General features: G+C 57.9%; 1 protein-coding gene across 7 annotated transcripts in view; it reads right to left on the bottom strand.

Moving 5' to 3' along the window:
* COL16A1 (collagen type XVI alpha 1 chain) overlaps positions 1–22,305 on the bottom strand; it is a 50,358-nt gene extending 28,053 nt beyond the window's left edge. For 4 of the 7 annotated variants that reach the window (XM_037061600.1, XM_037061603.1, XM_037061604.1 and 1 more), the window contains exons 1-40: positions 21,611–22,305; positions 19,702–19,808; positions 17,720–17,794; positions 17,495–17,612; positions 16,519–16,642; positions 15,962–16,228; positions 15,276–15,356; positions 14,986–15,111; positions 14,120–14,173; positions 13,796–13,822; positions 13,204–13,239; positions 12,227–12,253; positions 11,127–11,189; positions 10,805–10,846; positions 10,636–10,680; positions 10,500–10,535; positions 10,106–10,168; positions 9,728–9,772; positions 9,550–9,645; positions 9,341–9,379; positions 8,747–8,791; positions 8,553–8,588; positions 7,959–8,069; positions 7,524–7,559; positions 7,260–7,295; positions 7,073–7,183; positions 6,673–6,717; positions 5,867–5,902; positions 5,679–5,723; positions 5,251–5,382; positions 4,461–4,496; positions 4,147–4,254; positions 3,713–3,835; positions 3,564–3,617; positions 3,309–3,350; positions 2,930–2,965; positions 2,790–2,843; positions 2,551–2,619; positions 476–529; positions 358–384 (exon numbers count right to left, since the gene is read on the bottom strand). In XM_037061600.1, coding sequence (XP_036917495.1) covers positions 358–384; positions 476–529; positions 2,551–2,619; positions 2,790–2,843; positions 2,930–2,965; positions 3,309–3,350; positions 3,564–3,617; positions 3,713–3,835; positions 4,147–4,254; positions 4,461–4,496; positions 5,251–5,382; positions 5,679–5,723; positions 5,867–5,902; positions 6,673–6,717; positions 7,073–7,183; positions 7,260–7,295; positions 7,524–7,559; positions 7,959–8,069; positions 8,553–8,588; positions 8,747–8,791; positions 9,341–9,379; positions 9,550–9,645; positions 9,728–9,772; positions 10,106–10,168; positions 10,500–10,535; positions 10,636–10,680; positions 10,805–10,846; positions 11,127–11,189; positions 12,227–12,253; positions 13,204–13,239; positions 13,796–13,822; positions 14,120–14,173; positions 14,986–15,111; positions 15,276–15,356; positions 15,962–16,228; positions 16,519–16,642; positions 17,495–17,612; positions 17,720–17,794; positions 19,702–19,774 — 2,673 coding nt within the window. In that variant the 5' untranslated portion in view covers positions 19,775–19,808; positions 21,611–22,305. The remainder of the gene's footprint in view (positions 1–357; positions 385–475; positions 530–2,550; positions 2,620–2,789; positions 2,844–2,929; positions 2,966–3,308; positions 3,351–3,563; positions 3,618–3,712; positions 3,836–4,146; positions 4,255–4,460; positions 4,497–5,250; positions 5,383–5,678; positions 5,724–5,866; positions 5,903–6,672; positions 6,718–7,072; positions 7,184–7,259; positions 7,296–7,523; positions 7,560–7,958; positions 8,070–8,552; positions 8,589–8,746; positions 8,792–9,340; positions 9,380–9,549; positions 9,646–9,727; positions 9,773–10,105; positions 10,169–10,499; positions 10,536–10,635; positions 10,681–10,804; positions 10,847–11,126; positions 11,190–12,226; positions 12,254–13,203; positions 13,240–13,795; positions 13,823–14,119; positions 14,174–14,985; positions 15,112–15,275; positions 15,357–15,961; positions 16,229–16,518; positions 16,643–17,494; positions 17,613–17,719; positions 17,795–19,701; positions 19,809–21,610) is intronic. The other 3 variants (XM_037061601.1, XM_037061602.1, XM_037061606.1) reach the window with 3 other exon arrangements.
* Positions 22,306–22,744: the final 439 nt, after the last annotated feature.

Genomic DNA, 22,744 nt, shown 5'->3' with positions numbered 1-22,744 from the left:
GCCCTGCTCCCCCTGGCCCAGCCTGGCTGCCAGGCCCCTCTCTTCTGGTCCCTCTCATCTCTGTCCCTGTCCCCTGACTCAGCACCCACGTCCATTCGAAAATGCAGCTGTCCCCTGCCCAGTGGGGTGAGCTTGGAACCCTTTGGGTCTCCTGGGATCCTGATAGAGCCCTGGGTCAGCACTCAGGTAAAGTGGGGAGATTTCAGGGTTCCTGCTCCCTGGGGCCAGTGAGCTGGTGGAAGGCAAGGAGACCAGGACGGTCCCCATTCTCCGGGCCAGGGCCACTAGATGTACATAGGTTCCCTTGGGTGGCAGGACTGTAGGGACTGCTAATGTCCCCCAAGAAATGGGACTTACCTTCTCTCCCTGAGATCCTTTCTCACCCTGCAGGGGAAAAACACAGGAAGCTGAGTAGGCAAGGGTGCGGAGGCAGGGCCAGCTGTGGCTTCCTGCTGCCTCAAGACATGGTACTCACGGGCATCCCTCTGGCTCCAGGAAGTCCAGTCTGTCCTTGCTGCCCATCAGGTCCCTTAAGAGAGAGAGCCTGGGGTCAGTGGTTGATGCTACACAGCAGCCAGCCAGCGGCCTGCCTGCAGGGAGGGCTACGGGACGAAGAGAAGCTGTGCCAGGCCCCCTGGAGCCTTATCCAGTGCCCGCAGTGGAGGACAAGACTGAGATGGGGACGGGGAGAGGAGGAAGGAGGAAGACACCTGGCGTCCCCTGATCACCGTGCGCATGTCCCACTCCCGGCCAAGCGCGTGTCGGAGAACACTGACTGGGATCCTCAGCCCCGCCCCAGGTCAGCGCTGCTCTGTTTTACAGGTAAAGAAACTGAGGCTGAAGGAGATTTTTGGGACAGACCCAACAGCATGACCACGCCAGGTCTGTGCGGCCGGAGCCCCGGCCCTCCCCTTTGCCCTTCGGTGCTGGGCCCACATCCTCTCTGTCACAAAGGTTGTTATTTCAGGCGATTTATTGCAGCTCCTGTTCTATCAACAAGAAACGGGAAACTGAGAGGCTGGCACTTGCCCAAGGTCACAGCCAGTGAGTGTGGGGCTGGACTGGGGAGCCTCCTGGATGCGAAGCAGGTCTGGGGAGGCCAGCCCGGCCACACGGGCATTCTGGCGGCTGCTGTCCTGTGGGCCATGACGCCCTCACACATGGGACTGGAGGCTCCCCAGGGACGAGGGGCACCTTCACCTCTGCCTCTGCTTTACCCCAGGAGTCCCCAGGATGGGCAGGGAGGGACCCTGAGAGCCAGCTCTATGGGACAGTGCAGACTGGCAAGTCCCTGGCCCCCGGGGGCCTCACAGCACCCCCAAAGGAATCCATCAGTGATTCTCAAGCCTGAACTGGGACTTCTCTAGGGATCCATGAATACAGAAAAGTTATGGTTCACGGGGCTATTTTCTACACTGCCAAAAGCCCATAAAAATTTTCCACCATTTGTCCACAACCCGGCATGGCCCCGGCTGGCTGAACGGTGACATTTTTTTTAGTTAGGCTAGAATTGTATAACCTTGCAAAATTCTAGTGGATTCATGTGAAGCTGACTGTCACACAGGTCTTTGATGAATAAAAATGAGGAACTGCATTTAATATTACTTAATTGATGCAGTTGGCTCCATAAACACAGCTTTTAGGATATGGGACTCATTGCGGGGATGATGACAAAGGGGGGCCTTTGAGGGCTGGAAGTATTGCTGGTCGGGATGGACCTGGGCCGTCCAGCGTCGTAGCCTGTAGCCACACAGGGCTATTTCAATTCAAATGAATTTTAAAATTACTTTAAAATCTTTACCCAAGGATAAGTTTATTGATTTTTAGAGAGAGAGAAACATCTGCGTGAGAGAGAGAGAGATCTATCGGTTGCCTCTGGTACGTGCCTCGACTGGGGATGGAACCCACAACCTTTTGGTGTACGGGGTGACACCCCAACTGAGTCACCCGGTCAGGGCTCAATTTGTTAAAATTAAATGAAATGCACATTTTAGTTCCTCAGTCACACTAGCTACACCGCGAGTGCCTGACAGCCGCATGTGGCTAGTGGCTACCACCTCCAGCAGCAAGGAACAGAGTGTTTCCACCCTCATAGGGAGTTCCATTGGGTAGCACCGGTTTAGACGATCCCTAACTACACCACAGCCTGCAGTGGGGGTGGGGGAGTTCATACAGGGGCTTCTTAGTCAGACAGAGCTGGGTTCGAGTCCTGACTCTGCCTCCTCCCTCTCAGGCTTTCAGTTTCCTTGTCTGTGAAATAGCATGAATCAATACAGCCGTTCCCATACAGAGTGGCTGTGAGAATGGACTGAATCTCTGTTCGTCTGGAGCTTAGCACAGGACCTCAACACAGTCACTGTGCAGAAAATGGTGGTGATCAGTATCGCCATTGCTCAGGTGGTCCTCCTTCGCCAAGGCTGGGCCGAGCGGAGGCCTCTCTGCCCCCACACTGCTGGAGGACAGGCGGGGTCAACCTCGTGCCCTCTTCCCAGCTGCAATGCCCTTGGTCCCAGCAACACCCCCAGCACAGAGCAGAGAGAGGACCCTTACCGGAGGCCCGGAAACACTGGCACCAGGAAGTCCCATGGGTCCGATGGCTCCTTTCACCCCTGGAGGTCCCTGCAGAAGAGGGTACAAAGGTTACAGGGGCAATCCAGCAGGTGAGACACCTCAGACCAGGTCTTGGGCAGCTCTCCAGTGGCCATCACTCAGTTCCCATGTCCCCGGCTCCTGACGCCAGGCCTCATGGAAGCACCGCAGGCCTAGTGCCCAAGGAGGCTGAGGCTCACCTTGGGACCCTTCTCTCCAGCAGGGCCAGGTGGCCCTCGAGGTCCAGGGAACCCCTGCAGACAGAAGCACAGCTAGTTATCCCTTATCCTACAGTAGCCCCTTCCCCTGCCAGCCTCCTCCAGGCCCAAGGCACACATACCTGAACGCCAGGCAAACCCTGGGCTCCAGGTTCCCCCTGCAAGTCAGAAAAGGCAGACTGGGCCACGCCCATCCAAGCCAACCTGCCCCCTGGCCCTGCCCCACTGGCAGATCTGGTCTGTGGCCGGTTGTCTGCCAGCCCTCAGAGGAACACCCAGGAAGACCCTGAGGGTCAGAAAGGCAGGGGTCAAAGCCAAGATCCTGGGCAGAAGCAAGGTTAAGGCCGCTGCACAACTCTGTCCCAGAGCAGTGCCCTTGAGCATCTGGGGGAGGGCAGAGCTTGGTGGTTTCAGGGTAGATGGGCGTGCACAGCTGGCTGACAGCAGTGTTGCTGGGGAAAGGGGGTCAGCAGGCAGGCAAAGGTAAGGCTCCAGACTCACCTGGGGCCCCTGGACTCCTATTCCTGGAGGCCCAGGCTCTCCCTGAAGAGACACAGGACATCCGTGGCTTGAGAGCCCCACTCACACTTGACCACTCCCACAGCCCTTCCTCGATAACCCCCTCCACCGTTTCTCCCTACTCTATAGCTAATCTCCATCCCCCATGGCAGCTGACTGCCCCCATGGGTCTCCCTACCCCACCCCCACCCTCACCCACACATACCTGCCGCTCAGGTCCCCCACACTCACACCTACCTGTACACCCTTCAGACCTGGGGGCCCTTGAACTCCTGGTAGACCAGGCTGGCCCTAAAAGACACAGAGGTTCCATGGGTCCCACAGAGGAAAGAAGAGAGTGGAAGCCCAGGCAGGAAAGGACCAGAGGGCAGATAGCCCGAACTCACCGGTTTCCCAGGCCGGCCCACACCTTCTGGGCCTGGCTCTCCTTTGGGACCTGGCTTCCCAGGCAGTCCCATCACGTCAGTCAATGCCCCCTGCAGGCTGGGGCAGGCCGTGCAGCCGTCACCCTAGTCGGAGATGGGCATAGCCAGGAATGGGTGAGCCAGGGCAGCAGTCAAGCCATGAAAAAGGGAGGGGGTGGTCTTCATGCCCATCTGAGAGCTCTGCCCCTCTACTGCCCCCGCCTCAGCCTGGGAGATGAAAACAGACACCTGACACTCCTAGCTCTTCTCCTGCCTCAGGGAAGAGTGGAGGCGCCTCTACCCAGTGCTTCTGGTGTCCTAGGAGGCTCACAGCCCAACCCCACAGCCTTCCCCACTCATAACCTGTGGTCTGATTTCTTTTTGTTCATGCAACAAACTGCCCCTGCCTGACTGACCTTCTCTCCTTTTGGGCCCATGGGGCCCCGAACCCCAGGCTCTCCCGACAGTCCCGGCTGCCCCGAGGTACCAGGAGTTCCGGGATCTCCTGGATTTCCTGCATCACCCTGTAAGGAGTGGGGATGGAGGAGGGCTGAGATGACCCATGTGGGGGCAGGCTGCCCTCTTCGGACCTGCAGATACTCAGAACCCACTGCTGGGTCGGGGGACTGGGCAGGGAGAAGAGAGTGGGCACGGGGCAACCAGCAAAAGAAGGCAGAGAGGGCATCTGAGAAGAGGAGGTGCCCACCCATGCCCACTGAGGCTGTCTCACCTTCTGCCCCTTCAATCCACGCTCTCCAGCCTTGCCCTGTAGAGAAAGCATCTGCAGCACCCACTCATTCATACCACATCCCCCTAAGGGGCCAACACCGTGCGAGGCCCAGGAAATGCAACGACATACAAAACAGACCCAAGTCTCTGCTCCCAGTTACTGTATGGATTCGGAGAAAAGATTTCAGCCACACTCCTGCCTGGGTGACCCTACGCAAGTTCCTTAACCTGTCTGTGCCTCAATGTCCTCATTTGCTAAATGGGGATGACCAAATAGCCCAGGCGTCTCCGCGGCAGGGCTCTAGAGAGGTTAGATGAGCTGACGACGCGCCACAGGGTTGGCTGGCTGTGTGCCCGCCGCTGTCTGCTGCTACCGGTAGAGCGGCAGCAAGAACCACCACCACAGCGGTAACTGCCGTTCCCTGAGTGCCGACTGAGCACTGCTAAGTGCTTCTCACACGTGATCCCTCGGCTGTACCCGCCGCGCACAGGGAACAGGCACAGAGAGGAAAAGAAACTCGCTCGAGTCCAAAGGCGGGTAAGAGGCAGCCTGGACTTCGAACCCAGGGCCGGCTGGCCCCAGGCTGGTATGCTTTCTGCACACCCTGCCATCCTGTGTCCCCAGGTAAAGGGCAGACGCCTGTCGGGACAGCTCTCTCTGGGGACAAAGGCCCTACCCCTCCACGCACGGCCACCTACTCCCACTGCCCAGGGAGCCAAGAGACCCAAGGGGGTCCCTAGTCTCTCCTGAGCCCCAACTGCATCCCCCCTCCAGAGGCCCTGGGACTCACCTGTTTTCCCGGCAGGCTGAAGCCTGGAGGCCCAGGTGCTCCCTTTTCTCCGGGAGGACCAGGCAAGGCCAGCACATGGCTGTCCCCGTTCTGAGGCTTGGCCAGAGCTGAACGTGGCTCACAAGGCTCCCCCTGCCAAGCAAGGACAGGGGGCTGGACTCCCCAGGCCAGGACTGGAATCTGGGGAGTGTACCCAGGCCTGAGATCCGGCACCTCTACGGGGCAAGGGATATCTCGGGAGAGGTTGTGAAAGGATAGGTAAGAAAGGAAGGTAAGGGCCAAGTCATCGGGGGCGTTGAACGCCATGCTAAGGGGTCAGCTGTGACCCTCAGACGTGGGGAGGCTCGGAGAGTCCGAAGGAGAGCAAGACCAGTGCGGGTTGGGGAAGCCAGCCCAGGCTGCGGTGCAGGGGACGCCTCCGCACTCACCTTCTCCCCTTTGATGCCTGCGGGTCCCATGGGCCCTGGCGGTCCCTATGTGATTAAAAAAATGTCTGATGCCCAGCATCTGCCTGGGCCGTGCTGAGGCACTGTCCAGGCCTGTCATCTCCCCAGCAGTGGGCAGCACCTCCCTCCTTGTCCTTTCCCAGAGCGGTGGCCATCCCAAGCATACTTACCGAACTGCCAGCTGGCCCCGCCTCCCCGAAATCACCCTGAAATCAAAGCAGAGAACATAAGGTCGAATGGGGCTGCAAAGCTCTATTTGAGAAATGACAGGTGTGGTTCGCTTGGCAGAGCAGAGTCTGAACATATATTTCAGAGTTTCTTTCACTTGAATACTTGTACACTCACAAACCCCCTCATCTGAGTCACACTGCACTGTGTGAGTTCAATGCTGTGATTTGTCTCCAATGCAACTGTAAATACAAACGTTAACACGGCCTCTGGAATGCAGGGAGCCGGCTGAGAGGTGAAGGTTACAAAATCTGGAGCCAGATTTCCTGGGCCCGCATCCCATTTCTGCACCCAAGCACCCATATGACTTTGTGCAATTTACTGGGCCTCGCTGTGCCCATGTTTTCTCATCTGTAAAATGGGAATAATGAAGCCTCCACCCCATAAGGTTGTAAGAGGAGGAAACAAGTTAATACACGTGCAAGCACTCGGCACAGTGCCCTGCACATAATGCATAGTAAAGAAGCGTTAGCATTATTTTATTATCAAAAGGTCATACTGAATGTGCTTAATTGTTTTAGATTATCAATCAGTTTAAAATACAACATTAAGGAATTTTCTTGGAGAACACAAGGGCTCTCAGGAATAAATGCATCGACTCCAGTTGGTAACAAATCGATGGAGTTACTTCGCTGTGAATGTACAGTTTGATCTCTTATCGTATTGTCCCTGTTGCCTACCCAGGGCCCTTTCCCCTGTCTCCCTACTAAGAGGCCCTGGTGTCCCCAACACATAATCCAGGTCTCACCTTCTCTCCTTTCAGCCCCGCTGGCCCTGGAGCCCCAACGACCCCCTGAAAAACAATTGAGCTGCAGTTACAGCATCCTTCCCAGACTCCATGGGCCCCGGTGTCCACCCAGTAAAAGAATTACAGCTCAGAATTGCAAATCCCTCAGCCCTGCAGGCAGCCAGACTGTTATTTCTGTTACACAGCTGGGCACTCAGAGGTTCTAAGAGGGAGTTCTAAAGCAAGTCGCCTGGGGCAGCGCAGGAATGGAGGAGGGACCAGGGTGCAAGCCTGGGATGCCTGCCTCAGGGCCTCCCTCCTGGTCTCTGCCCTGAGATGCAGGGGCCTAGGGAGCCAGGGAGGCCACCATGGAGCGTGGGTGGGCTGGACTGGGCTGTGCTAGGAGAAAGCAGTCACTCACCGGGAGGCCAGGCAAACCAAAGGCAGGGGGGCCCGTGACCCCTTTGACCCCTGTAAAAGGCTCAAGATGCTGGGCCCCCATAGCTGGGCCGCAGGACAAACAGGACTCGCCCTGGGAAAGAAAGAGAAGGGATCCAAAAGGTTCCAACACTCAGAGAAGGGCAGCCAGGTGACTGGGGTCCCCTCACCTTCTCTCCTTTCTGGCCTTGGATTCCGGGGTCTCCCTGCAGAGAGAAAAGGTGTGCGGGCTGAGACTGGGCATGTCAGGATGCCCCAAACTTCCTGGACGGGTATGAGGACAGCAATGTCACACACCACAAATGCGTCAAACACCCAAGGGTTCTAGGCAAGTGAAGGTCGGGAGCACCCTGAGCCAGGGCTCATCACGCCGAGCGACAGACGGAGGAGGTGAAGCCAGGCTAACTATCCCACCAGGGGGCTCCTCCACATACCCGATCACCTTTCCGTCCGACAGCTCCCAGGCCCTCCTAAGAGAAAGAGTCTGTGAGGGGGTGGGGTGGGGAGCCCAGGCCCGGACCCCAACCCAGCACTGCCCACTCCTCTCCATCACCCCCAGCCAACACCCAGTCTCAAGAGGAGGGCGCAGCCTTGCTCACTGTAAGGGTTGGCTCCACCCCAGCTTCCCCAAAAGGCATTTTAGCAGTTCCTCAGGAACCCTGAGAAATTGCCATGGAGACCTGGGGTGGCTTTCTAGCCCAGCCCTAAACTCTGTGGTTCAGCCCCTACCCATTGAGCTAAGTGCCTAGACTCTCTTCCCATAATCTCTCTGTGGTAATAAGAAGTACCCAGCCTCTCTGCCCAACACATCTCTATGATCATCCCCCACGTTTTTGTGGGATCCCTCCCTGGCTACCCTAGGCACTCACCCCGGCTGGTGCAGGATCACCTGGTTCCCCCTTGGGCCCTGGTCTTCCAGGGAGCCCCACAAAGTTCTGGAACCCCTCAGGCAGTGTTGGACACACTTCACAGGGGTCACCCTAGTGGAACAAAGAGACAGGGTGGCCCACCCACAAATGGACAAGATGGGGCTGAGACCCAGGGGAAGACAAGGAGCTGTAGGTGTTGGGTGGGCCAGCGCCTTAGCCCCAGCATCAGAGTGGACAGCAGGGACACTGGAGGGGCTTTCTGTTCAACTGACTCATTCATTCAACTGATGATTCCTGGACATCACAACACTGCATCCTCACCACCAGCCACACTGTGTCCCATTTACAGATGTGGAAGCTTGCCATGGGCATAAGTCACGTGTGGCTGAGGTGGGACTTGAACCCAGCTGAGCAACTCCCCAGCCAGGCTCTTTATCTGATGATCGCCATGCTCACTGTAGTAACAGAGGAGGGATGGGGGCCCCCTAAGGAAGGTCAGCGCCCCTGGCCACTGGGCCCTTGATGCTTAGTGTCACCTCCCGAGAAGGGCTCCCACCCCCACCTCAACCTGGGGTACCCCAGCCAGACACTCACCTTTTCTCCCTTCAGCCCTGGCACCCCTGGCTTCCCCTGCAGGAGAAGCAGTGGGCATGAGTGCCAGAGCAGAGGGACTGCTGTGCCAGGAGAGGGCCCGAGGACCTAGCCCCCACTCCTGGAGGCCATGGTAGGGTGGACTTGGGCAGGACGGGCAGCCCCCTCCCCAACCCCACCCAACTGGAGTCACTCACAGGTTTCCCGCCAGGACCTTCCTTTCCCGGCACTCCGGAGCTGCCCTGTGGTCAGAAGAAGGGTTGGGGGGAGGCTGCTGGCTGTGACGTCAGCCCATTCACCTCTTCCCCATCCAGTCCTCTCTCTGGATGGCAGGATAATCTCTGCTACACCTCCCACCTCCTCTTGTTCTGTTTGCTCAGCAAAGGCCCCCGTCCTGTTGCCTGCCCTCCATTCTAATGCAAGTCCTTCTGGTTGGGAAGGAAGGAAGAACACGAGGCCTCTGTGCCCCCTTCCCCAGGGTGGTGGGTTGGAAGGTGGTCTGGTTGACTCCAGAGGAACCACAGCAGACAGGTAAACAGTTCCAGGACTCTCTGCCCACGAAGGCACAAGGACCTGAAGTGAGCTGGGCCCTCCGCTGCGGGCCCCTCTGGTCCCTACCAGATGTGGGCCTGCGCTTCCCTAGGCCTGGACCCCAGCCTTCTCAGACGAACACCTGGCCCCTTCCCCCAACCACATGCCCATCACCCGGGCTTCCCCCAGCCCCATTTTCTGGCTCCTTCTACAGAGCTGAAGGGGCTCCCCCATATGCCCCTACGCTAGCCTGTGCTTACCTTGTCTCCTTTAGGGCCTGGTGGGCCTCCTGGGTTCCCCTGAGTACAGAAACAGAGTCAGGTAGAGGCTTCCCAGGGGCCTCAATTTACAGACAGGTCTACTCTGGCCCCTCCCTCCAACCAGGACCCTAGGCCTGGCCGCCCCACCCTTGGCCCTGCAGGAGAGTGTCTCTGAAGAAAGGATGGCAGGAGGGGCAAGGGGTACTCACCGGGGTCCCAGGGAGTCCTATCCCGGGGGGACCAGGTCGACCAGGTGGCCCGGGCTCTCCTGCCAGCCCCTCAGGCCCGACAAAGCCAGGGTCTCCCTGGTCAGATGTGACGTGAGTGTGAGAGAGCTGCCACCTCAGCCCAGTGCCCACTCCCTGCCCCATGGCACCCACGACTCACCTTCTGTCCTTTGGGCCCCATGACACAGATCTCTCCAGGCCGGCCCTGTAGGGGCACAAGAGCAGCCAAGGCTTGGCACCTCCCCAGGGTACAGACCCACCACCCACCCAGCTGTCCCTCCCCAAAGCCAGGCTCCACCCAGTGCCCCCGAGGTCATCAAATGTCAGCCCCAGAGAATTAGAGGTCAGGGGCTCTTAGGCTGGGAGTCAGGAAGCCCCCTCCTTGCTGTGACTCCTAGGGCACAGCCCTCCCCTCCCACGTCTCCGTTGTCTGAGCAAGGAAATCAGAGTGGACTCTGGTGGTTAGACTCGAGCATTCCGACATCCCTGCCGAGGACCGTGCGGTTGTGATGGGGAGGGGCCCTGGCACCGCACGCACATCTCGGCCTGGCTTTCCCGTGGAGCCCTTGATGCCTCCGTCTCCCTTCTCTCCTTTCTGGCCCTGCAGGAGGGAGAGACAGAGTGGCCGGGGTTGAGGGAAGGGCCTGGAAGAACCAGGGCAGCTCCATCCGGGGGAGAGACAACGGCCTTCTAGACCCACAGCCTCAACCTCCCCCAGATTCAATGGCTTCAGTCACCACAGGAGGGCAGACAACAGGCAGGACTTCCAAATCAGCCAGACCACCACTCTGGGGTCTGTGGCATCCCCCTCTAGGTTTAATGGGAGTGTTGGAGGGTACTGCCAACTCTGTGTCCAATGTCACCTCCCTCCTCAACTCTGTAGGGCCCACAGGCCCCTCTGGCACCCACCCTTCCAGATCCAGGCCCATTACCTTCTGGCCTGTGGAGCCTGGGAGTCCTGAGGGTCCCTGAGATAAGTTGGAGACACAAAAGAAGGGGTGATAAAAAAGAGGGAGGCTGGGGGCCAGGGCCCCCCTGCCCCTGCCCTATCCCTGGTCCCACACTCACCAAGGCTCCTGACTCCCCTTTCTCTCCCTTCGGGCCTTCTGAACACTGAGCAGGGAGATGAGGTGTTGAGAGGGGCCCAAGGTCACCCCATGCGCTGCCAAGGGCACAGCCCCTGCCCCAGGGCTGACCCTATCCTGGCCCCGGAGCAGGCCTCGCTTCTAGGTCTTACCTGAAGCGGGGCATCCGGAGAGATTCGGACACAGTCACTGCCCTGCGGAGGGGGAGCAAGGGGTCAGGGGTGGGGCCTCCTAGTGGAGCCTCACTAGACCTGTTTGAAGAGGATGGGCCAAGGAGTTCCACAGTCCTAGGTGCCCCTAGAAAATAGAGATTTCCACACACTAACCCCTAGAAAGACCCTGGCCCTCGTCCCTCCTCTGGGCCGGGCTGCCAGTTTCCAGCTGAGTTGGAGAGAGGACGGTTCTCATCCCAGCCCACCCCCTACCAGGGCGCAGCTGGGAAGGGTCCTGCAACAGGTATGGCTGGGGACTTACCCGGGCTCCCTTCTCTCCCTTGGGGCCGGATGGACCAGGCAGGCCCTGCTCACCTTTTCCTCCCTGTGGATGAGACCAAAACAGGTGCTGGGACCAGAGGGGGCACATGGGAACCTCCCCAGTCTGATCTTCTCCACCCGTCCAGCTCACATGGGTGTGTAAATGAGCACAACCCCACCCCAACCCCCACCATGCACAAACCACATGGATTCCATATGCATTCAATCCAGGCCAAAAAACTGTATCTGGCAATCTATGGTGTCACGCCTAGGGTGTCTCTCTCCCCACACCCCTACTCAAGCACATTAGCTTGCACACAGCACACCCAGGGGCACATGCATGGACACAAACAAGGAGCAGCAGAAACCTGTGACGATGAGTGTCAGGCTGCCTGAGTTCAAATCCTGCCCCTAGCACTTTAGTATGTGACTCAAGTCATGTGGCCTCTCTGAGCTGAAGTTTCTCCGTCAATAAAATGGGGTTCATGTCAGCACCTACCTCAGGTGTGATGCTGCAGGAAGTGTGCTCAGCACAGAGCCTGGCTCTCAGCCAACACTCACCAGAAGGTGGCCTCAAGGTTATATCACATACTCGAGCATGCACAAGCTCATATCCACGTGCACACAGTCTAGCCCACCACCCACAGGCTCTGCAGTCCTGTCAACTATATGGGTTCAGCCCTCAATACCACCAGAGTAGGCTGCACATATGCCAACATGTGTCCAAAGACGCATGCAGCCACGTGCACACACAATCACTCTGACACACCCAGTCATACACATGGGCACAGCTGGGTATCAGTTTCCCCTGAAGTGAAATTATAGTGCCCAGCCCACAGGATGCTTGAGGGGGTTTGGGAAGGTCATAGATGAGCATATGTGTGGCCCAGGGCCTCAGGTACAGCGGGGCCTCTGGAAAGGGCAGTTCTTAACGTCCTTACGAACACCCACCCTTTCCAGCACACACACACGTGTAGCCACCACACACACAGACAGGCTCAGGTAACCCTGAGAGGAGCAGAGCCCCGGGGTCATATGCTGTAAGATGGGTTGGGACCAATGAAGAGGGCAGGAGAGTCCTACTCTCCAGCTGGGACTGACCTTGAGGCCAGAGGGACCAGTCGTGACCTGAGGGGACAGAGGAGACAGCATTACACCTCAGGGAGGGAAAGGAAACCAAGGGTCCAGAGAGAACAATCTGTTTAGCCAGGATCACAGTGTGGTGGCTGGACCAGCAGGCTGACTTTGTATCCCAAGGCTGTCAAACTCGCGGAGGGGTCCTACCCACCTTCTCTAAACCTGCCTGGCTTTGACTAGCTCTTCCCCTTGTTTGCTAAAATCACATGGGTGTTCGGTTGCCATGGTAACTCCTGTATATCTGGGGACCACCAGAGTTATCAGATCTGGTGGGGGACTGAATGCAAACAGAGGCAGTCGGCAGAGGGGAGTACTTCTGATAGCCCCCAAGGGTCTTGGAACCGAGAGGAGCTGAGGTTGTAGTCTTTGTGGGCCAGTGACTTGTCAACTCGGAATGCCAGGCATTGATAAAGTGGTGACTCACGCCGCCTATGGAAGAGGCACAGCTGGGCGCCAGCTGGGCCTTCGCGGAGCCCCTCTCCCTTATCCTTCTGGACCCCAGAGGGAGGGTGGACCCGGGCCAGCTAGAGAGGGATAGGAGGGGAGGCCTTGTACCAACACGTGTATGGGGGGCCAGTGCTGGGCTGCATCACCCTGAGCCCTTCCTCTCTCTAAAGACGATGTGTGACACCCTCAAGCAAAGCAGGCCTGAGTCCCTGAGGAGTGCAGAGCTGGGTCCTGATCCTCCCTACCACCAGCCTGTCCCCACTCCGCCCTGGATCCAAATACACTGCCCAGATCCCGGGGCATGAGGCCCCTTCCATGCAGCCCGGCTTGGTGAGGATGGGAGTGGGGGTTTGGCTCTGGGGGATGGGCAGGGAGGGAGTGTGAGTGCACAAAGACCCCCTTGTCCTCAACCAGGAAGCTGCCAAGCAAACTTCTAAGCAACGCCCACACCCAGCCAGTGCCCATCCCACCCCGTACATCTTCTATTCACTCACATTGCTTTCCTGGGCACCATGGGCACAGGGTGGGCACTGAAAGGGAAAAACAGGCCACAGGGTCAATTCTGAGAGCCCAGGACCAGCCCCCCCAGTCCTCCCCATACACACCAAGCACACAGAATGTCATGTACATTCTGGGTGGAGCCTGAGAGAGCATGTAGATGGGAATCCTATCCAACAAGCCTTACCCCCTAATTTCTACCCACCCAGAGCCAAGCCACCTCTCAGATGAGGAAACTGAAGCTCAGAGAGGAAGAGCAGTGGCCGCCGGGTCACAGAACAAGTCAAAGCAAAATGAGGCCCAGAACCCGGGGTCCCGTGGCCACGGTCTGGGCTCTACCCATGATTCCCAAGGCTACTTGCTGTCAACTCAGCCAGAGTGTCCAGGGCTAAACCCTATCTTCAACCCCTTTAGGGAGAGGCTCAGGGCAGACAAGGCCCAGTGTTGAGCCCCCAAGGAATTCTGGGAGCTGTGTAGACATTTCACACGCCCACCCCTGGGCTCTGGTGCCCCAAAGCCTTATCCGAAGGGCTCATGCTGGCACCTCTTCCACTGAGCTGTTTTTGCCAGTCTAAATGGGAGGCTTACCTCATCGGGGGCTATCTCCTGGTGGGCCTGGGGAGAGGAAGGGCATGGGGATGGACAGGGAATGGAGAGGATGAAGAACTGCTTCTAACACCCCTGCCCGAGAACCACCAGGGGCAGGCGCCCTCCACAGCGCCAGGTACTGTGCCGTCCCGCTCCCATTCACCCTTCCTTCTCAGAGGGGCGCCTACGTGTCTGAGCCCTGTCCAGGAGTGGGGGGCAGGCACGAAGAGCGTGGGAGTAGAGTCTCTTATGCAAGGAGTTTGCGGAGGGCGTGGAGGGCAGACTGAGGGCACCGTGGGCTCCCCCCCCCAACACCGTCTCTACCTTTGTTCCCCTTTCTGCACTCTGTCTGATTCTTCCCGTCAGCTGGCCATCCACCTAGGCAGACAGAGTAGAGGGGAACTTTTGAGGAGGGGGCAGTTCTGGGACCCATGCCAGCAAGGGGCACTCAGGCAGGGGCATGGGCCCCAGGTACCCCTTCAGCCGGACATCTGGCACCTCCCATGGCATCAAGAGCCTGTTCAGGCCCCTGGCATCCCACGGACTCCCCCTCCCCCTTTTCCCTCTACCCACGTGATGTCAGAGAAAACAAGACCATGAATCAATGAGATCCTGTGTTCCTGCAGCCAAAGGCTGGGCATGATGCCCAGTGGGCAGGGAGGTTGCCCAGGCAGGGGGTGGGGCTAAGAGAAGAACTGGGCTTCCCTGCTACCCCTAAAGAACCCGAAAATGAGCAGGGCAGCTGGCCATGGTGCTGGGCACAGAACCAGCCTGGCATTGGCCAGGGTTGGGCCCAGGAGAGTGAACAAGCCCCAAGGGAGACAGTGTGGCCTGGCCTCCTGCCCGGGTATCCCTGTCCTGGAGAAATTGCCCTTGGGTACAAGCCTCATCCTGCCCTCACCAGAAGGGCCTGGGGTGGCATCAGTGAGGGTCTGGATGGTGCCAGAGCTAGATGGGCACAGCTCTTAATGCCACAGGCAGGCAGGCAAGCAGGCAGGCACGGGGTCAACCAGTGGGCTGTCTCTCTGCCTCCCTAAACCCTATAGGATGGGTACACAAACGGGCAGGGCTTCCAGTGCCCTCTGCACCCCAGGCACAACCGACCCTGGGGGCAGACTTCAGCAAGGCCGGGTGACGGGTAGCCTCACCTTGCCTGCCTGTGCCCGTGTCTGTCTGCCGTGCCCACCCACCTTGCTGGACTGAGGCTCCTCCAGGCAGAAGCAGCGGGTGTAGACCTTGCCCTCAGTCTGTGGATTGATCTCGATGAGCTCGTTGCTCTGGGTGTCCCGACGGGCCTTGGAGGTCTCTGGAGGGCACTGCTCAGGGTGGGGAAGGCCGGGGTTCAGTTCAGAAGGCAGACCACACCCCGCATCCTAAGATCTCTAGGCATCCTCTTCTTGGTCCCTACCTCCAGCCCACTGTGCCCCTGGGGACTGTCCCAACCCTACTCCCGGCAGCTGTGCGGGGCCGGGCCACTCACCCCTCCCGGTAGAATCTCACAGCAGCCCTCCTCCAGCACGAGTTCTGGGTCACAGTAGATGTGCGCCTGCTGAAGGTCAAACTGCAGGGGACACACAAGTCATTGTCACTTCATTGTAGCAAGTAGCTCTGTGTCCTGGCCCCCACTGAGGCACAGAGGTGGCTCTACCCTGGGAGTTTCTGGTCTGGCCAGGGAGGCCATCAGGAATATAGCTGTCACCACGAGGAAAACAAACTGCTCGTGCAGGAAAGAGGGAAGGAGGGAGAGAGGTTCCCCTTGGCCCGGAGAAACAGGGAAGGAAGAGGCTCCATTCCACCTGGGCTTGAAGGACCACTAGATATTCAGCAGACACTACGCAAGGGAAAGCCTTCCAGGCGGAGGCCACAGCATAGGCAAAGGCATGGAGTGGGAAAGTACTAGGTGAGGTGGCCGACTAGAACGGGATCGCCCAGAGCAGAGCTGCACGGAAGGAGGCGAAGGAAGATGATGCTGCAGACATTTACAGGGACCAGATTGTGAAGGGCCTTGAATGCCAGGTTCATATGTTTAGGCTGCATCTGGAGGGTAGCAGGGAACCGTGAGAGGATTCTGAGCAAGGGGAGGACCCAGGCAGAAACAGATTCCGGGGAGCTCACTCAGGCTCCCAGAAAGCGGGGGCAGAGGCCAGAGTCCGACCTAGCACTCACCGAGACGGGCTTGGCCTGCTCGGCGTCCAAGCCCAGAAAGACGTGGCCCACGGGCCGAATGGGTCGCCGGGGCCCCAGGGGCTTGGAGGAGGCCGAGGTGCAGTCCACGTGCACAGAGGCCACGCGTTCTGCCACGCTCAGCAGCAGCTTGTGCCAACGCAGGTCAAAGAGCTGGGGCACCGAGAAGATGCAGGACACAAAGTCGCCGTCGTGGCTCCGGGCCCGGAGCTCCAGGCTCTGCTCTTGACTGTTGACTTCCAGAGAAATCTGTGCGGAGTCGGGGAAGACCCAGGGCAGAGAATCAGAGCCCCGCAGCCAGAGCGCGGCAAAGTCAAGGGCCCTCAAGCTCCTTTCCCAGGAGGGGAAACTGAGGCCCCAAAAGGAAAGAACACTGCCTGGGGTCACAGAGCAGTGCATCCTTCAGAATGAGAGAGATGCTGGGGGCGGGCCCTGGGTGTGGGGGGAGAGGCCCCAGAAATCCCAAGCTGGCACAGACGCTGGGCTGGACTGCTACCGCTCTTGGCCCCAAGAGCAACGGGGGTAGGAGTGGGGCTCACCTGTGGGTACCCATCTCCATCGGTCACTTGAAACAAATACCACGTGTTCCGGCGGGTGTGTTTCTTGAGCAACACGGTCAGCACCAGGGCAAACTCATCAGGGAGGCCCCGAGGGAACACTCGTCTGGGAGGACAGAGCAGGGAAGGGGCCTAAGGCTGGGGAAGGGACCACTCACTGCCACCCTGGGCCCTCAGGACTGCTGAACCTACACAAGGAAAGTGCAGGCCCACACCTCCAAACCAACAAACACACAGCTATACACATTTATCCATTCTACAGACATTTCCTGAGTGCCTACTATGTGCCAGGTGGGGGCCTGGCTGCTGGGGATGGAAATAGAGGGAACATAGAGAAGGTGCCTGCTTATCATGGAGGCTTCGGGCCCGACAGGGAGGGGCTGGGGGAGCAAACCCTCAACAAAGAATCCCCAGAATGGTATTTCACCATCTCATGACAAAAGTGGCGAGTGCTTCCCAGGAATTCGGGGTGTCCTGGGGAGAAAACTGGGTGCAGGCGGGGGGATAGGAGAAGAGACACTGGAAAAAGATGACAAGGGGTCAGTAGGACTGGAGGAGCAAGAAAGAAAGAGAACCATTTGGGGAGGTGAAGTTGGACAGGTAAGCAGGGGCCAGAACATCCAGGGACTTGTGGGAACTTGGACTTCACGCATAAGGGCACCCATGCAAGCACACACAGTCTCCTGCCAGGTTACCACCCCCGTCCTGGGGTCCTCCTAATGTCCACAGGATGCAGGCCTATCCCCAACCACTGTGAGACAGAGACCGAGGAGGGACACAGTGTGGGCCTGCCAGGTGCCTCCTCTTTGCCCACTTTGCAAGCCCTGGGAGTGAGGACCACGGGGTGGGGTAAAATGACCCATGGGTACTGCTAGGCTCAGCACCTTCACACCCAGAGCTGCTGGTGAGTGCGGCTGGGGTCAGTATTGACTCCCAGTGGCCACTTCGGGGCCTTTACCGTGTGGGCTGGGTGAGCGGGGCTGCCCCCAGTCGCAGGATGAGGGGCCCGTTGGGGTTGCGGATCTTCTTGATGGCAGAAGTCTTCATGAGGCTGAGGCGGCGGATGAGGTTGAAGCCTTTGGGGGAGACACCAGGGGAAGAGCTCAGCTGGGCAGATGAGGAGGGGCACAGGCCACTCCAGGGAAAAGTTGGGAGGGGACAATGGGACAAGATGGGCACTCACCGGTCACATTGGCCGATAAATCACTTGTGTGTTCCAACTTGAGTCCTTCTTGCTGTGAAGGTGGGCACTGCTCACCTGGAGGGAACATTGGCGGAGGGTCACTTGGTGGGCTCAGGCTGAGGTAGCTGCACAGCCGGGCTCTTGGGGGTCCAGGAAAGAGTTTATAGTCCCCACTCTGGGCCTTAGCCAGGCCGTGCCTTGGGCCAGCTGTCACCTCTTGCCTTCTGACCCTGGCCACCCTGGGAGCCAGGAAGAGCCCCCAGCATACAGATGGGAAGACTGAGGCCTAGCCCAAGGCTGAGAAGGGAGTCCACAGTAGATTGAGTATGCCTAGAACCCAAATCCCCCAAGATTCCACGTCAGGGGCCAAACAGGCAACGGAGAGAATGAAAGAAACCCTGGGAGGCCCTAGAACTCAGAGGGGAGATGTGTCATGCACGTGCTCCCTCCATGACATGCACCCCAGCTGGGAGAGGAGCACTTCAGGGGAAGGAGACGTCGGGTTCAGGCACACTGGTGTTACACACAAGCTTGTGTGCGCCTCTGAGCATGCGTGAGCTGTGGATGCTCGTGCCACCAGGGACACCATATGCAGCTGGTACAAGTGTTCTCAGGGATGGGTTGGGGTACATTTCTCACATCCAAAGCAGAAAAGCAGGCCACAGAACAGACTGGCTTTTCACCTGGACCACCACCTTGTGAAACATCGAAAAGAGCCTGAGGGCCTAAGTGGACCACAGGCTCAAGGGAACCACCATGTCCTTGAGGCTCCAGGCAGGGTCGATTAAAGAGGTAAAGACCCCTGGAGAAGAGGATAGCTTAATTCAGGTCCCCCAAAACCCCGAAGGGATGGGTGGGCACCATGAGTCTGACTGAGCAGAGGTGTTGGGAGAGGTGTCCCAACAGGAGGGAGAGAAGCTACAATCACAAAGGCCTTGCCACCAGTGCAGATGTGGTAGCCAGGACGAGACAGTGAACCTAGCTCCTAGAAGCTGGGCCTTGGACCCCCTGGCCGCCCAGCTGGAAGGGGGATCCTGGATCCCTAGGCATGGTGACTCCCCTGGAGCCCCTCTCCTCCCCCAGGTCTGCCCAGAAAGATCATCACTACAGCAGCAACAGCAGTGGGTGACTCAGCCCATGGCAATGGGCCCAGATTCCTTACAGATGTTGAAATTCTCTGCCCCATCCCCCAGGGAACCCGGTGAGGGAAAGGAGAGCAAGGCCCATGTTACACATGCAGAAACACACATGTACACACAACTCAGGCAGTCGCATGCACCCAGGTGCTTACCCCTCCTGTATCAGCACGCTGGTTTTCTGCCTCCTTTGGCTGGATTTGGGTTCTAGGAGTTTTATTTCTACTCAGCTAGGAGACTAAGCTATCGAGCCCAGAGGGCACCCAGCAGGGCAGGGCACGTTGCCCGGTCAACTTCCTCTGGCTTTGGGCCTTGGAAAGCTTCACCCTCTGTCTCATCCAGTGTCTGGGCCTCAAGGCAGGCCCTTTATCTGGAATTGAGGGCCAGCCTTGGCGGAAAAAGAACACATTGGCTGGAGGATGGATTATCCACCTTGAAAAGGACTGGAGAGCCTCTTTGGCGACACAGCCTCCTTTTGTAGGGATTGCTGACTGCCGCCGGCTCATCCCTGGCCCACTGGCCCTACCAGCACTCCGTGCACAGGATGGGTTTGCATATCAGGGAAGGGGGTTGTTGTCTCACACACAGACACAGGAAGAGGTACAGATGCAGAGAGAGGCTCAGAGACACACAAATATACAGACAGAAACACACACACACACACACTTGTTCACTTCACACAGGCTCACGTGGACAAACACCACAGGCCACCCTGCACCCAGGCCCCAGACTCTCCTATAAATGGCCACATGGCCTGGGCACATGGTCACATAGGTGCCTAGGACCTGGCACCTCAGGGAGCCAGGCACAGGTCTGTGGCACCCAGATATTCGGGCCTCGTCTCACCTGTACTTGCCGTGTGACCACAGGTGGCCCAGAGACCAAGCAGCCATAGGCTCGGAGCCCAAGATGCCCACATCCTGGTTCAGAGAAGTCGGCAAGAGCTACAGCACCTGGAAATCACAGAAACCAGGAAGGCAGATTCCTGAGCTCCCACAGCACAATCCCGCAGGTGGGCAAACAGCAGCCAGCCCCCGGGTCCCAAGCACTGGCCCTGGGGCGGCAGGAGGTCTGGTCAGGCAGCAGTCCCTCTCAGAGGCCCAGCCACAGGCTTTGCGCTACAATTTGAGCCAGGGTGATATTCAAAATATTTAACCACCGGCATGGCATGGACACCAACCAGCCAGAGCAGAATGCTGGCTGGAGTACCGAGAGTCCAAGTGGCAGCTGGCTGTGCCGGTGAAGAATTGCTGGGCTAAGGAGCGATCTAGAGGGTTCTAGAAGGCCAGAACTGTTGGGACAGTGAGGGGGCTTGAGGCAGAAGCCATTTATCAATTTTTTTAATTTCTTAAAAAGATTTTATTTATTTGTCTTTAGAGGGGAAGGGAAGGAGAGAGGCAGAAGCATCAATATATGGTTGCTTCTCATGCGTCCCCTGCTGGGAACTGGCCTGAAACCCAGGCATGTGCCCTAACTGGGAATCGAACCGGGATCCTTTGGTTTGCAGGCCCGCACTCAATCCACTGAGCTACACCAGCCAGGGCCTATTTATCAATTGTTTTTATCAACCTCTGTGTTGTATTCATAGATACCATAGATAGCCTAGTACCTGGCTAGCTCTGGCTAGCTCTGCCCAGCTCAGGCAGGAGGCCCTGCTAGGCACCCACAGGATCAGGGACTGACAATTGGGCTTGCATAAGACTCCCAGCAGGCATCGCAGGGAGGTATGTACACCAAGCAAGCTTCGCCACTGGTACAGTTTGGGGGACAGCCAGTCACCAGGCTTAGGACCTCACTGCCAACCTCCAGTGCTGATGGATGCTCATATTTTAGTTTTATTAAACCCTGAATGGATGGACCCAGATAAATCAATGCAGACTCAGCAAGCAGCCAGCAGAGCCCTATATCATCCAGCATCCCCTGAGACAGGCAGCTTGCATGCACACATGTAGAGTCATGCATGTGTATGCATGGCACAGTTATGTACAGGCACATATACACAGAGACACATATATGCCAGTGTATGCATACAAGCCTAACTGCACCCAGGCATGCTCACAGAGATCCATGTTCACCAATATACTCAAACACAAGAGCTTGCACACACACACGTGCACATAGCTAGCCTATGAATGGCCTTCCTGTTGGGAAGTTCTTATGCAAGTCTGACCTCATTCCTTCCAGCTGGAATGGAATTCTATTTCTCCTCCCTCAGCCTTAGATAGAGAATGAGAACAGAAAGGAATCCCTCACCTCAATATTTTGGAGCTAGAATCCTAATCCCCTTCTTCTTAGGGCAAAACTCTTCGCCACTTTCTTCATCATCCCCCACTAGGAGTGAGCACATCCCATCTCTCAAACCCCATCCAGGCCTCTCCTTCCTGCCAGTCGGCGGAAGGACTGCCAACTGTTCGAGACACGTGAAAGCGTGTGGAGGCGTGAACATTGATATGCTTGTATCCCCTTCCTGCTCCTGATTTCTGGCTTCCACTCCCCTGGTCCCAGCCAGAGCAGGGGCTATAGGGATGGATGGAAGAAGCCTACAAGGAGATGACCCTGTCCCATTACAAAGGCACAGATTTGGGGGCAGGGAGAATCAGAGCTGGGATGGGGTTTAGAGCTCATCCCCCTGTAGAGAAGGCAATTGAGATCCAGAGAGGGAAAGCCATTTACCTCAGGTCACACAGCAAGTGGGGCAGAAGGGATGGACATTCAGCCCAAAGCCTGGAGGCAGCCCACTCCACCCCCAGCTTACCGTGGCTGGAGATCCCCCTACCTCACTTAGTAATCCAGGCAGCGCAGTGCAGCCAGCCAGGGGAAGCAGGGCCTGGCTTCCTCAGGCCCCCAGGAAATCCTCGATCACTTCTGGTTGTCCTCAGGTCCCCAGCTTCACAGGTCCTAAGCTTTGGAGGCTGAATGCTGCCCGGCAAGGCACGCAAGCCTGCCGCCGGGACTACCGGCCACTCCACTACGGGTGGGGGAAGAGGGGGAGGTTCCAAGGGGGCTGGGGACTAGCCAGGGCTGCTAATGGAACACAGCTGGACCCGCCCGCCAGGCAGGAGGAGGGCGGGAGGGCCAGGAGGGGGCTCTGCATCGGCACAGGCGGGAGGATAGACTCGTAGTCCCGTTCCTGGCCTGGCTGTCCTCCCAGGCCCGCCCTCCAGTTCCCGCCAGGTGAGCCAGTCAGCCAGCAAGGCGGGACCCTGCGTGCCCAGAGCTGCCCTGCAAGGGGGCTCTGGGGACAGGCGGGAAGGCCAGCCCTTTAAGGGCCAGGCCTGGAGCTGGAAGGGCCTCCTCTCTGCCACCCCCTTCCCCTCCCCAGGCTGGGCCTCCAGATGGCTGGGGTAAGGGGTGGAGACCCTCCTCCCCAGTTCTGTGGCACCCGTGACGTGGCTGTGGCCCAAGCCTTCTTGGTCAGCTTTTTCCTGTTTCTCAGCCTAACTTCCAGTTGGTGTTTCTAGGTTTGTCTGAACTGGGGAGAGGGTGCCGGCCCATGAGGGAAGCATGTGTGCATAAATTAACCCCTTCTGCTCTGGCCTCTGTCCCTTATTCTCCCTTACTCCAGGAGATTAGAAGGGCTCCAGTCCCTGTCCTCTGCTCTGTGGCTTCAAACATGCTGTTTAACTTGGACTTCGTTTTTGCATCTGGAACATAGACTAATGACCGATATACCATGCAGGGTCATTGTGAGCAGGAGATGAGCCAGAGTCTGTAAAAATGCTTAGTACAGGGTCTGGCTCAGAAGAGGAGCTCAGTCAGCATTCACTGCCAGTCATTATTATTGCAGACCGGCAGGAGGTGGCAGGGGGGTGGGGGGGGCGAGGGGTGAGGCTGGGATTCGGGAGTATTCCCAGCGATGGAGGGGCGCTGCTTTACAGTCAGGATCCAA

This window comes from Sturnira hondurensis, unplaced genomic scaffold, assembly GCF_014824575.4.
Source record: "Sturnira hondurensis isolate 20B ecotype Veracruz unplaced genomic scaffold, ASM1482457v3 Scaffold0013381, whole genome shotgun sequence".
NCBI classification, from domain to species: Eukaryota; Metazoa; Chordata; class Mammalia; order Chiroptera; family Phyllostomidae; genus Sturnira; species Sturnira hondurensis.
This window is presented reverse-complemented; position numbering and strand designations above follow the sequence as displayed.